General features: G+C 37.4%; 1 protein-coding gene across 16 annotated transcripts in view; it reads right to left on the bottom strand.

Annotated features, from left to right (window-relative positions):
• The window catches only part of LOC139763209 (uncharacterized), a 708,912-nt gene that overhangs the window by 30,673 nt on the left and 663,886 nt on the right, over nt 1-14,353 (bottom strand). For 12 of the 16 annotated variants that reach the window (XM_071688990.1, XM_071688991.1, XM_071688992.1 and 9 more), the window contains 8 exons: nt 10,885-10,973; nt 9,004-9,067; nt 7,127-7,284; nt 5,679-5,797; nt 4,340-4,369; nt 3,844-3,916; nt 3,366-3,635; nt 2,222-2,368 (listed from right to left, as the gene is read on the bottom strand). In XM_071688990.1, the coding sequence (XP_071545091.1) occupies nt 2,222-2,368; nt 3,366-3,635; nt 3,844-3,916; nt 4,340-4,369; nt 5,679-5,797; nt 7,127-7,284; nt 9,004-9,067; nt 10,885-10,973 (950 nt within the window). The remainder of the gene's footprint in view (nt 1-2,221; nt 2,369-3,365; nt 3,636-3,843; nt 3,917-4,339; nt 4,370-5,678; nt 5,798-7,126; nt 7,285-9,003; nt 9,068-10,884; nt 10,974-14,353) is intronic. The other 4 variants (XM_071688987.1, XM_071688994.1, XM_071688983.1 and 1 more) reach the window with 3 other exon arrangements.

The raw sequence follows: 14,353 nt of genomic DNA, 5'->3' as shown, positions 1-14,353 counted from the left end.
CTGTTGAAGTGTGAAGCAATAATAAACTTTTTATTTCTACTTGAGGGTTAGTAGTTGGTAATTGAAGGTCAGAGTGCTGAGAATACTTAACTGTACTAGAAATATCTACATGCCATTGTGTAGGTGCAGGTGATTGTTCTGTTCTGACATCCTAGGTTTTTATCTTTACAATGGTTGCTTTTGATGGTGGCTGGACAAGCACGTGAGGAAAAGTTTAGGTAAAGCAGATATACGGTTTGTAAAGCATACTGAGATTTTCAATTTGCTATCCAACAATGGTGATAGTAAGTGTTCTGAGGATATTTCGTTTGTTTATGGCTTTTGTGTAAATGTTTGTGCTATGGGGAGTATATTTCAATTATGTGATAACCAGTATGGCTGCAGTTCTCTTACACAGAACTGGTTCAAAACTTTCACAACGTTATCTGCAAAAAGTGAGGGGAGATCATGTAGGAAGAGACTAAAGAGGGTTGGTGAAAGACTGCCCCTGGAGGTACTCAATTGTACAATGAAAGGGTTTTGGAGCTGAAGCCTTTGTAAATGACTCTGGCTTGGCAGCCTTCTATGAAATTTTTAGAATAACACAAAAGTCAGTATAGTGGCCTTGTCATTACAACAACCTGCTGAACACTAGTTAGTTACCAGCTAACTTGGATAATGAGCAATGCTGAGCCACTTTACCAAATCCTGACAACTGATGGTAGAACTTGACTTATTCCATCTATGCCTGGCATACAACAAACAAGACTTGTAGGAAGAGAAGTAAATAAAGAACACTGGCAAATGTATCTTCTGTTAGCCTGGTAATCAACCAAGAATTAGGGCTTTGAGTGCAAGCATCCAGTCTTGTTTTATAAATGACATGACAATTTCCATCACAAAAGACATTACACATTTCATATATAGGGATAAGAGTTGAAAACTTTTAATTTACATAATGACATAGTTGCTGATGTATACCTTCCATTCTGCCAAAGAAGTGGGGGTCTACCATGATCGGGAATGCAGTCAAAAAAAAAAAGAATGAAGGTAAGGAATAGCCTTTAATTAGAAAGATCAAGCATGGTGTGGCCCACTCAGCTCAAGTCCTGTTGGTGGGATGGGAGGTCCTACACGAAGCTATTTAAGACAAAAGTCCTCTAATACGTTGGACATTCAAATTTATCACTTGCAGCAAATTACCACATTCTACCTTGCATGTTTCAGAATCATAAGTCAGCCAACCTTAAAGGCACATAATGACATGTATATATTCAACATCATCTATTGCGGATGGTCAGAGCAAAAGTTATGAGACTAAGGATGGGTACTTGTCATTACTTTAGATTTTACTCATTTCTAATCTTAGTCTTCAAATATAATAAATTCAAAGAAATGATGGGCTGACCAAGTTGGTGCTCATCATCAGCCAATCTCATGGAAGCAGGAAGCTCTCTAAAAGGGTCTTTGTGAGTCTGGAAGAAACCAATCCAATGCCTGTTGGGTAGATATAGCCTGAGGTTTGATAAAGCACGCTAATGCCAAATTTTGAAATGAAACTTTGTTCACACAATATATTAATCTACCAATCACTTTTGGCTTTCTGCAGTAATGGTGGATCCCCTAAGCTTGGTTTTATAGATTTTTCTGCAGTCTAAAATGAAACCTGGACAAAACTTCTCAGCTTATGTCTCTAACACCCCACGAGACTCAATGCAGTGATACATTACATTCATGCAATGTATCACTGCAGACTTTTACTTCTGCCAACCTGAAACTGTTAAGATTCAACAGTATATGAGAGTTTCTTTAATATTCCTAACACTTATCTACTCAATACTGTTGTATCATTTTTATATATTCAAATCTCCTCATCTTATCCTATGACCGTTAAGTATTACACAATTTTTATGAATGAATCATAACCAACAACTATGTTTTCTTATAACCACTGTTTCCAGTCAAAGGACCATTTTATAACTGTACAGCTACACTCAACTTCCATGCAAGACTAGATATATTTGCAGCTTTTCCTCTGCATGAAATGTCGTTATTAGATATAGTCAGTTGTGGTTATATCAACTCAAAAAACATCACTTACTTAAATTTCTTTAACCTGGTGAACATAATGTGCCTGCCATCTATGAATAGTCCTGAATTTTGATCAAAGTAAATGGCATGCATCTGAATTCACATATGTGATGAAAATGAAATGCCAAGAGTGGTTTGGAAATTAAGTTACTTGTGCCTTCGACGACGGTGACGATGGCGATGATGGTCTGAATCATCAGAATGGTGACGATGGCGATGACGACGATGTCCTCGTGATGAGCACTTACTGCTGGCCTCACTTTCTCCATCGGATGACCGCCCACGACTCCTCCTATGTCTGTACCATAACGGAATTAGAGGTGTTAGCAAGAAAAAGTGATCAACTGCATCTAAGATTTACGAAAATGTGGATTATGGTAATAAAGTAATATACACAATCAGATCATTGGAGAAAAATGGTGTTTCAGAGTATTAAAATGGTTAAGCATTTGTACAACTAAGTGAGGGAGGACATAAATTTGCACTAGGTGACAACTGAAGACTGGAATGAATAATGCTAAAAACAGTTGTAAGAGTTTTGAATATCAGTGGAAATAAAGGTAACAAAGATACCACAAAAGTTCTGCACAGAGTACAATATGAATCAAGAATGCATTTTCTCATGCATTACATAATCCATTACTATACCTGATATATATACTATAACAGTACAGGCATACATGTGTTACTTCACCACAAATGAACATGAACATAATGACATGAATATTCCAGAAAAATAGTGTGCTGTACTAGATCCTCCTTCTAGTCCTCAGTCTTTGGCACAATAATGATATGAACATTCAGGAGCATCAAGATGCTACACTGGAATCCCTTCCATGTGAATGCAGCATGAACATTCCGCATCATGAAGATGCTGAACTGAACCCCTTTCCATTTCTCATTCTTCTGTCAGTGACACTAATAATCCCTCACCTTCATCTTTTCTCAGCATCAGCTTTCTTATGGAATAAAGTCCTTAGGGGAAGACAAGACTTACAGCTCTTATGGATGTAAGAACAAATCATGTCATTTAATAAAGTTTATACTGTACAATATAATCTCTTTTAAACTAAGTAACAAAACAAATATATCAAACATCCATCATTCCTATCCTCTCCACCTTCAACACAGAAGATGAGAATAAATTTGAGGCCAAGATGTAGGTGACAACCCCAAATGTACCATAACAAGTAACATACTGCAACATAAATGAATTGACCCTGATGCTTGAAAAATGTTTCTAAGGCTGAATCATTGCACTGAGATATCGAATGTGAGCATAATCAAAAACAAACCTGCGGTGTCCTCGGGAATCAACAGAAGACTGGCTGTCCACACTCGAAGTTCGTCGTGATACTACACAGTTCTGTGGGGCAGACACCGCAGAGTGAACTGATCTAGGAGATTCCCCTCTTGGTCTGTGTTCTCCACTCCTACCTCCCAAAAGCGTAGCTGTACCCCCAGAAGTCGCTACACTAGCCGGGTAGGGTGCAGAACGAGTGCTGCGAGGTGAGTCACTACGAGGAGCTAGAGTCATAGAGGTACTGCGATACATGTGCGAGACTCTGATGACAAGAAACGAGTTACACATCTTAATGAAATTTTCCAATTTGAGAGCATCATCAAAATAACTACCTCTTACTCCAATTCCACATTCTCATAACTTTGCATTTAGGTTCACAGGCTATATTAACAGTAAACTAATGTTGAGATGGGTGCGGGTAGTTGCACAGTGTTGCAAGTTCACATAGGCTATATTAACAGAAAACTCACGTTGAGACAGGTGTGGGTAGTTGCACAGTGTTGCGTGTCTCTGGTTTAACTTCTACATCCTCTACACGTGGGGCTGTGAATACATTCAAAGGTACTTGTTAATATCTTTCATAATCTATGTATCAGAAACATTACAATACTCTTTCAATATTAAATAACATAAACAATTATAAAAAATAAATTACTTATATTAAAACAAATTCTTATCAGATTAAGGATATAATGGCCTGAACATATCTCTTAAATTAGGCCATCAAATTGTAAGCTGCAATCTGATATTTGATTTGGAGAGTGTCTTAAGTGATCATGGAAATACTGCAACTTCATACAGGAGGATCTGTTGATACATTAATAATATAGTGAGAGTTATCTTTTTATGGAATTATATCTTAGTAAGTATTATAGATAGATAGACTATGACAGCATGGGAGATTTATCAACATCTTGTTATGTATTACACAATGAATGTTTATATACTGAATCTGCAAACACTTGCCTTTAGTTATAATCCAACAGCGAAAAGCCTCTATGTGTATGCATGGGTAACAGAAATTTTATTAAGCACTGGCAAATATTGTGGAAGATTTCTTTGAATATGGCGAGTAAAACTTGATACTGGTACAGATAGCTTTGTGGAACAAAAATGAGGTTACTGCTTATGCAAAAACAATTATCAGACTGGTAAATCATACCATGTAACTTACTAATATGAACAGAGTTGGTAAAACAGTAGATATTATACTTCTCCAAAAAGGCTGTTTATTCTCAGTAAGATATCTGTAAGTATGGTGAAAGTAGTGGACAAAAAGAATTTTGATACCCTACAATAATGCTACTACATCCCAAAAAGCAATAACATTCTGCTTTAAGCAAGGGCTTCACTGCAGCATTTCTGGCCCATGGGGTTTAAATGTGTGAATGAATCTTGATATTATCACTCAACCTCTTGTGGCCCTACAAACATAAATGAACCCTTCACCCACTAAAATGAATTTATGAAGACCAGGATATTTCATTATAATCGTCAGATACTACAGTAATCAGTTAAAATTTCTAAAATTCATAGAGTGTGGAGAGTTTCCATAACTTTCAAACTCTGACAACAGATTGGGCCACTTAATGTACTTCAGAACAGTTACAACACGGCATCAGAGTGGTCCAAGATGTTCAAGAAGCAGTGAGGTTTGTTTCTTACCTCTCTGTTTTCAATACTTCTATGCTGTCGTCCCAGTATCTAGACTACATTACATTTCAAAAATTCACACTATCCTTTAAAGATTATTATTCTCCAGCTCACTATTGATACTATCCTTTACAGACTGCTAAAACTAAATTTTATAATCTGTTATTCAATCCCCTTTCCATTCATTTTTTTTTTCTACTTTAAACTACTTTACACAACTTTCCCCCTTGTGTACATTCACTGGGTTATCTTTCATATCTTTCCAAAATATTTTCACTTTCTTTACTTCAACGAGGTGGTCTGTTTTGCTTAGGTGAAAACCTGAAGCTCCTCTGAATTTACTGTTTAGTGTTTAGTACTTACAAAGCATGGAGTTTAGTAACTAAAGACCTTCAGGAAATACTAGAACATATGCCATCTTGCTCTCAGTCCAGAAAATGACATCTGGGATCTTGATCAAAACTAATGCATCTAACAATGCAAGAAGACTTACTACATATAAAATAACGTTAAAAACAACAAACTTGTAGAATAAGATTAACAAAACGATATGTTGTACTTCAAACAAGTTTCAGTATGTACTGTACTGCAACTAAGTCTGATAATACAAAAATTCTTACAAGTAGACTATCACAGAATTGAGTAAACTTACTATCTTGTGCACCTTCTACAATACGCCGTTGGTACCTCCTACTGGGCATCCTGGTAAACTCGGGTTGTGTTCGTGACCCTATCTTAGCATCCTGAACTGCTTCTTTCTCTGTCCTCCCACTGCAAAATAAACTTGAGCTGAACAATATTGAAGGTCAAGTGAGGCATGCATTATAAGAAACTGAATCTATTCTGTTGCATAACAAACTATTTCATTGTTACTCTACTAAGAGATATCATTTAACATGTTTATTTCAAATGTCTAATTCATGTTCACTGTTATTAAAATCACACTGGATAGTGACTACTGTTTATATATGTAAGATGCAGGTGTTAACAGAATCTGCAAGCCACCTTTCATAAGGTTGTATCATGGTCAGCATACGGAAAAGAGTACAGTGTTGTCAAAGAACTTCTTGCCTCAAAGGAACCCACTTTACCCTACTCCTAAGTGAAGTGTAGCCTTGAAGCTAAAGGAACTCCATAAATGGGTCCTAGGGCTAAATAATAGTGATAATAATAATAATAATAATAATAATAATAATAATAATAATAATAATAATAATAATAATGGTAATAATAACAATAATAATAATAATAATCATTAATAATAATAATATGTGTGCAGCATGAAAATGATCCATTATGATAAACATTTACTTATGCAAAGTGGGAGTTTAACCATGAATGCTATTTTCTGTGGTGAGCAAGTCCAGAGAAGATACTCAGTGAAGGATCAAAGCATAATAATGTAAGCATTATTTAAAAAAAAAAATAAAAAAAAAAAAAATTACAATACTGAAGCCAAAATACAAGAAGTGGGTAAATGAAAAAAAAAAAAAAGGCTCCACATGATTATCTATACAGAATATAACTATGCTACATAGTTACAGGCAGGACATAAAAGGCTTCTATACAACGTGCATCTATATGATTTAAAGGCTAGCATGCATAAGAGTATATAAAAGAAATGTAACTTAACAACTTCTAAGCTCCATAAACTGAAGTAGTTTAATGAACTGTAACTACCGCATACAATGTAAAAATCTACTCAAAGGATGACATGCTCTACAATAATTGTATGACATATATGACAGACACTGTATAAGTCATATGAAAATGTGGTTATGAAAGACAAAAATAAATAGGCCATCTGGTACCAAACTACCTATGCAAAAATATATGATCATTCATAATGCACCAAAATAACAATATTTTTCTTAATAAAAAATTTACATCATAGTGCTAACAACCCAAATAAAAAGAAGGTGTTCAACTATTCATGCACAAATTTCCTTTAGATTTTCCCTGTCAGATTAGCCAAGTACTGTACTCACAATTTTGCTTCATACTCAATAACCAATCCCAGAAACTTTATAACTCTAGCTTCTTCTTGGCTCTAACTCTATATAACACGTTTGGGCCTCTTTGTCAACTAATGGATCATACCTGTACCTGAACTTGGATCCTAGGGAGAAGATAGCAGCTGGGGAGTTGCCTGAGGCCTGTGTCAGTCTGAAGAATGCATGATGTTCGACACAGCATTGCCAAAGGTGCTTGCAAGCTGCTTTACTAGGGGTCTCAAAGCCGTAAGTGTTCTCAGAATTCTGTGGGAGGACAGATGAAATAGTAATCACAGTGATGGGAAAAAAAAGGATGAGGAGGAGGAACTGGAAAGATAGGAAGGCATGACTAAGTGAGGGAACATGGGAGGAGAGGAAGGTAAATGGCAGAAGAAAGGTGGAAGAACACAAACAAGAATGGGGGTCAGGAGGTTAAAGCTTATACTGTAAATGATGAAGAAGGCAGAAGGCTGGGATGTGTTGCAAAAGAGATGTGGCTCTGGCAAAGGATATAAGTAGGTTTATAAGGATTACACATTTAAGCTAAGAATAGCTGACACTTATATCACATATGTATATATAACTTTCCAAAAGAAGGATCAGAGAAGGGGGCCAAGTGAGGATATTTCCTCTATGGCTCAGTCTTCTGTTCTTAATGCTACCTCGCTAACATGGGAAATGGCGAATATGTAAGGTAAGTTTGAATGGAGAAAAACTGGAGGAAGTAAAGTGTTTTAGATATCTGGGAGTGGATCTGGCAGCGGATGGAACCATGGAAGTGGAAGTGGATCATAGGGTGGGGGAGGGGGCGAAAATCCTGGGAGCCTTGAAGAATGTGTGGAAGTCGAGAACATTATCTCGGAAAGCAAAAATGGGTATGTTTGAAGGAATAGTGGTTCCAACAATGTTGTATGGTTGACATACGTTTGAGTTACATTATAACTGACCAGTCGGATCTCAAAATGGACATAAGTGAGACGTATGTCAGCAAGGCATGTAGAATTCATAGACCTGTGCAGCATTCTTTTATCCTACTCAATTTCTATCATGATTATCTCGTTTTCTATTAACCAGCTTCATCATACAATTCAGTAGTTTCTTTATTCACTTAAGTTTCTTTACTTCATGTTTTATCATTTCTACTTCATATTTCTATTTTTTCCAGTTGTATGTAAGGATGGTTGTAAGTCACATTGATCGTAAGTATACATACATACAAGACGATCAGAAGTGTGCAAGGAATAAAGTGAATTGGAACGATGTGATATACCAGGGTCGAGGTGCTGTCAATGGACTGAAGCAGGGCATGTGAAACGTTTGGGGTAAACCATGGAAAGGCCTGTGGGGTCTGGATGTGGATAGGGAGCTGTGGTTTCGGTGCATTACACATGACAGCTCGAGACTGAGTGTGAACGAATGTGGCCTTTTTTGTTGGTTTTCCTGGCACTTCTTCGCTGAAGCAGGGTGTTGCGATGCTGTTTCCTGTGGAGCACGGTAGCGCTAGGAATGGATGAAGGCAAGCAAGTATGAATATGTACATGTGTATATATATGTGTATATCTGTGCATGTGTATATTCATATGTTGATATGTATATGTGCATGTATGAATGTATGTATGTATGTATGAATGTATGTGTGTGTGTGTGTGAGTGTGTGTAAGTGGACAGGCCATTCTTCATGTGCTTCCTGGTGCTACCTCGCTCACGCGGGAAACGGCGATCAAGTGAGGCCTAGCCGTGGACAGGGGGGGTTATGGTTTCTGTGCACTACACATGATAGCTAGAATGTAGAGGTGAGAGAATGAGGCAATTCCTCGTCTACTCCTAACACACTACCTTACTTACTAGAGAAATGGCGAAAACACACACACACACACACACACAAATCTTCAAGATCTATGATAATTTCTAAGTTGAATCGCTTACATCAAGTGAACCATCTACCTGGTGACTGTTAGCATGGAAAAGCATGCCAATACTCACGTTCTTGTCACGCACACGTAGCATGAAGAACCGACCACGAAAGTACACCTTGGATATCCTAGGCCTGGAAGACAGAAATACAGATTAGGTCGTCCTGACTCTATTAGGTAACCCATATACATGAGGCTTGACCACTTTCGAAATATCTGAGATGAATAGATTTCTACCATATCACAATATTTGTGGTTAATAGATTTTTACCATATCACAATATTTGTGATAACAGATTTTTACTATATCACAATAAGTGCGATTAATTGACTTTTACCATATCACAGTATTTATGGTTAATAGATTTTTACCATATCACAATATTTGTGGTTAATAGATTTTTACCATATCACAATATTTGTGATTAATAGATTCTTACCATATCACAATATTTGTGATTAATAGATTCTTACCATATCACAATATTTGTGATTAATAGATTTTCTACCTTATCACAATATTTGTTATTAAGAGACTCGTACCATACTGTCATTAACAGATTTCCAAGCGATTATGAATTACCAAACAAATACCAACACATATCAGGAGTTGATAATAATGTCTTCCTTATCATTTTTTGACAGAAATTACAAAAAACACATACGTCTTTTGTTGCCTCGTCCACAACACAAAAGCAAGAAGCGATTACCATGGAGCCAACCATTAAAAGACCAGAAACTTGGTCAATAAATACAAGATAGGTAGAAAAGCAAAGTGGTAAGAACACAAGAATAAAACAGGAAAAGAAGTCCGAGAGAAAGAATAAGGGTGCAACAAGGGTAAAAGCAAAAGAGTTCAGGGAGTAAGAGACCAAAGAGATGGCGATAGGATGAGGTAATAATGCCTCCATATTGACAGAATTGTTTGTTATATGGACTCTTCCGCCTACGTTGTATATTGCCTATTATTGCCCGGGCTATGGTATCTGTAGCCCTCATGGACACAGCAGGCGAGGAGCGAGAAGAGTCTATAGCCGAGATGAAGCCCACAAAAGTATATATATATATATATATATATATATATATATATATATATATATATATATATATATATATGGCAGTAACCGAATCATCCCTTCGTATTTTTTGCTCTCTCTCTCTCTCTCTCTGTAACAGGGGCACATTAGCTGGGTTTGCAGGAGGGTTAAATGTGCTTCCCTTGTTCTTTCCCCCGCAACTTTCCGCGTTAGCGTGCGTATTATGGCTTATATAGATCATAAATGGTTCAATGATTGTGCTGCCGTTGACGGCCAAAGAAAAAGGCGCATATATATATATATATATATATATATATATATATATATATATATATATATATATATATATATATATACTCCACTTTGGTACATTTAGGGCTGAATTGAATTCTACTGAACTGTAAAATACTACCGGCGATTCGAACTCACCAAAAGTGCAATAAAACAGTTTAATCTTTAAAAATCACGAATGAATTTGGATGTAAATCCATCTATTGACATATTTCTACCACTTTCAGATAATGCAGGACCAGTGGTAAAAAAATCTAATATATCTTATCTCTGTGGGTACCAAACTCGAAATTCGCTTTCCCAAACTGGCATCATAATCTGTAATATGGTGTTTGATAAGATGCAACCCAAAGTAATTTCCAAAAGGATCATTTCAGAAAACGAAATTTGATGATAAAAATGTCGCGCATGCGCCACACACAAAATCACGCACTTTCATGAGAAATTCGACATAGAACTCTCTTATAATCTATTAAGAGTATAAAATCTTCCTCTGAGTTATCTGTCTTATGGTGAATAATGAATAATTAGTGAATAATACAGTGAATAACATAATGCAACTTTGAATACCATGTACTCGCTAGACTAACAGTTGCCAACAGTCGAGCGGTTGAAGGACTTACCAGTAATAATTACCAACTTTAGCTTTATTTCTGAGGACGATCACTCCAGAGGGCGTGAGGCCAAGGAAGTACTCAATGTTGTCTTCACCCTGTGGGAAGACAAGAGAGGTTACCTTAACAAAGACATCCTGTGGGAAGACAAGAGAGGTTACCTTAACAAAGACATCCTGTGGGAAGACAAGAGAGGTTACCTTAACAAAGACATCCTGTGGGAAGACAAGAGAGAGAGGTTACCTTAACAAAGACATCCTGTGGGAAGACAAGAGAGAGAGGTTACCTTAACAAAGACATCCTGTGGGAAGACAAGAGAGGTTACCTTAACAAAGACATCCTGTGGGAAGACAAGAGAGGTTACCTTAACAAAGACATCCTGTGGGAAGACAAGAGAGAGAGGTTACCTTAACAAAGACATCCTGTGGGAAGACAAGAGAGGTTACCTTAACAAAGACATCCTGTGGGAAGACAAGAGAGAGAGGTTACCTTAACAAAGACATCCTGTGGGAAGACAAGAGAGAGAGGTTACCTTAACAAAGACATCCTGTGGGAAGACAAGAGAGGTTACCTTAACAAAGACATCCTGTGGGAAGACAAGAGAGGTTACCTTAAAGGCATCCTGTGGGAAGACAAGAGAGAGAGGTTACCTTAACAAAGACATCCTGTGGGAAGACAAGAGAGAGAGGTTACCTTAACAAAGACATCCTGTGGGAAGACAAGAGAGGTTACCTTAACAAAGACATCCTGTGGGAAGACAAGAGAGGTTACCTTAACAAAGACATCCTGTGGGAAGAAGACAATCCGGGTTAATTAGTCTCCACCTGAGAGGACATTTGAATACCCAAAACAATGCTCTTATAAGCTTACGGAAGATAATTGAAGTACCGGCAGATAGTAATGCCAACACTCGCTCGAACGTAGTGTTAACTTTAACGTTTAAGTGTTAACTTTGAAACAGATCCAACTCCCTCAGAGCAAGAAATCACATCTGAGTTAACTAGAAAGTCGGAAAGCGAGACTAATCATCTTGGATAAACTCCTACTACATTTACGCACGTCCACACTGCTGCCAAACACCCCTCCCCAATTTACGCCAACGGACGCGAGCGCAGGGGAAAAAGAAACGAAAATAAAAATTACTGTCTATATACATTCATGTAATTTGCCGTTCCTTGCCCTGGTTAGACTTGCTGTAGGATAAACTACTCTCCCTGAACCACCCGGTTACGTAATCTCTCTCTTGGTTTGGTCTGAAATTAACGGCGGGAGAGAGAGAGAGAGAGAGAGAGAGAGAGAGAGAGAGAGAGAGAGAGAGAGAGAGAGAGAGAGAGAGAGAGAGAGAGAGAGGACACCACAGTTTTACCAGCCCCCCCAAGCACTTATGTGAAGGGGGGGGGGGCGCAATTAATTCACCACTGCCTCTTAATCAAGCAGTAACATGGACAATCCAAAAGAGTTTCATCTGACGTATTCCCAATAAGTAAACACTTACTGCTTATGTAAATCAACGTCTTTACAACAGTATTCACAGCAATCTCTATTTAGCAATTGATTTATAAGTTCCTCAGCTTACATCTACAAGGTAAATTAATGATAAATATATCAAGAGTATGTCAAACATGCACCTGCAATGAGGCAATCACAACGAACATTATATATATATATATATATATATATATATATATATATATATATATATATATATATATATATATATATATATATATATATTCCTATGAGTCCACGGGGAAAATGAAACACGAAAAGTTCCCAAGTGCACTTTCGTGTAATAATCACATCATCAGGGGAGACACAAGAGACAAACATAACAGTCAGTTGATATACATCGAAGAGACGAAGCTAGGACGCCATTTGGTAAACATATACATATATATAATCAACTATAAATTACGGACACCTTTCACTTTCTTGTCTTATAACCAGACTGAAAGAGCAACATTTACATTCACATCACCATGATATTTAGAGAATTGAAAGGAAAACGAGGAGAATTTTCTTGCGGTTCATAAGGCTTATGTAATGGCCCCCTCCATTGCCATGTATCTGTACATATTTTACTTAATTGCAGGATGACCCGTTTTACGTTCCGTTCTCCCAAAAGCAAACATTATTACGATGTAAAAATGAGTTACGTTGAATAGTCTCATTTTAGTAAATGGTCTTCGAGGAAAATAAGTCGAAAGAAAGTGAGACTCGTCTGTGGTAATTTATATGCCCGCGGGCTGAGGAAGCCTTCAGGGGGGTTGGGGTGTGTGGGGGTGGAGGGGGGTTATCATGACGTCAAAGGTCACGTGGTTACTCCTCATGCCGCCAGGCAGGAAGTCTCCTAATTAGCTTAGGGTTGTCTACATGATTATATTCACTTTACATAATCTGGCACATCCTGATCTCAGGGGAGATTCCATACGAAGTGAATTCGACGTTTCATCGAGGAAAAAAATGGCTAGTTAGCTACGTGTATGTAAGCCTTTTTTTTTTTCTTTATGCCATTATTTGAAAGATGCTGTTCATCTAACTAAGATCTACTCATCTGGAATATCATTTAGCAATAGATGTCTGCACCTCATTTATTTCCTTCCGTGTTATTTTCCCAGGTAAAGATTAGGGACGGAAGAGTTGAAATAGCGCCATTTCTCTCCCCCATACCTCGATATTACCCCATTACCTTCATACCTTCCGGGAGCAAAGACCATTACCCTTCAGTAGAAAACGAGAAGACCCTAGGCAAAAGTATCGTACGCCATAGCACTAAAGTTTACTACTATGCGCTACTGGATTGAAGTATCGTACGTCCAATGACCAAAACAGATACGCGTTACAGGACTGAATTATCGTACATCCTCTCTCACTGAAGTAAATATGCGCAACTGGACTATAGTATCGTACGCGTCTACTCAATGGGGCGGGGGTTTCGTCGCAATGATATACACCAGTACGTTCCCTCACCCGATCTATCGTAACGCTCCTTACATAAAACGCGACGCGTAACGTCATCAGCAAATCTTATCCATCCACGACGAACGGAAGGCGCGCATGCGTGACGCTGACAACTACACGGCGTAAACTTTGTTACTTTTTGACTCGAAAAGAATATATTTCCCTTACGTTTGTTGGCTTGTGAGAAACATTCATAGTTTACATACGCTCACGTAAACAGCACAATCACTTAATAATACATTTATGATAGTATTTTGATAGTATTTTAAGTAGAGGTTTCTTTAATTATTCACGATTATTTATCGTATTCTTTAATAGAGTTTAGTAATTATCAAATAACTGACATATGAATTTACATCAAAATATGATTGAACAATACAAACTGCCACTCATGTGTTGTTCGTCAATCATATATTACAGCTGGTGTGAAGGGAGATGTTCCAACAATATTCACTGCTTGGTTTAAAGTCTTTTACAACCCATAAAAACGCTAACTGCTTAGTCCCACTGTTTCGTA

The sequence above is a fragment of the Panulirus ornatus genome, chromosome 46, assembly GCF_036320965.1.
Source record: "Panulirus ornatus isolate Po-2019 chromosome 46, ASM3632096v1, whole genome shotgun sequence".
Lineage (NCBI taxonomy): Eukaryota > Metazoa > Arthropoda > Malacostraca > Decapoda > Palinuridae > Panulirus > Panulirus ornatus.
Note: the sequence above shows the minus strand (reverse complement) of the source record. Positions and strands in the feature narration are given on the sequence as shown.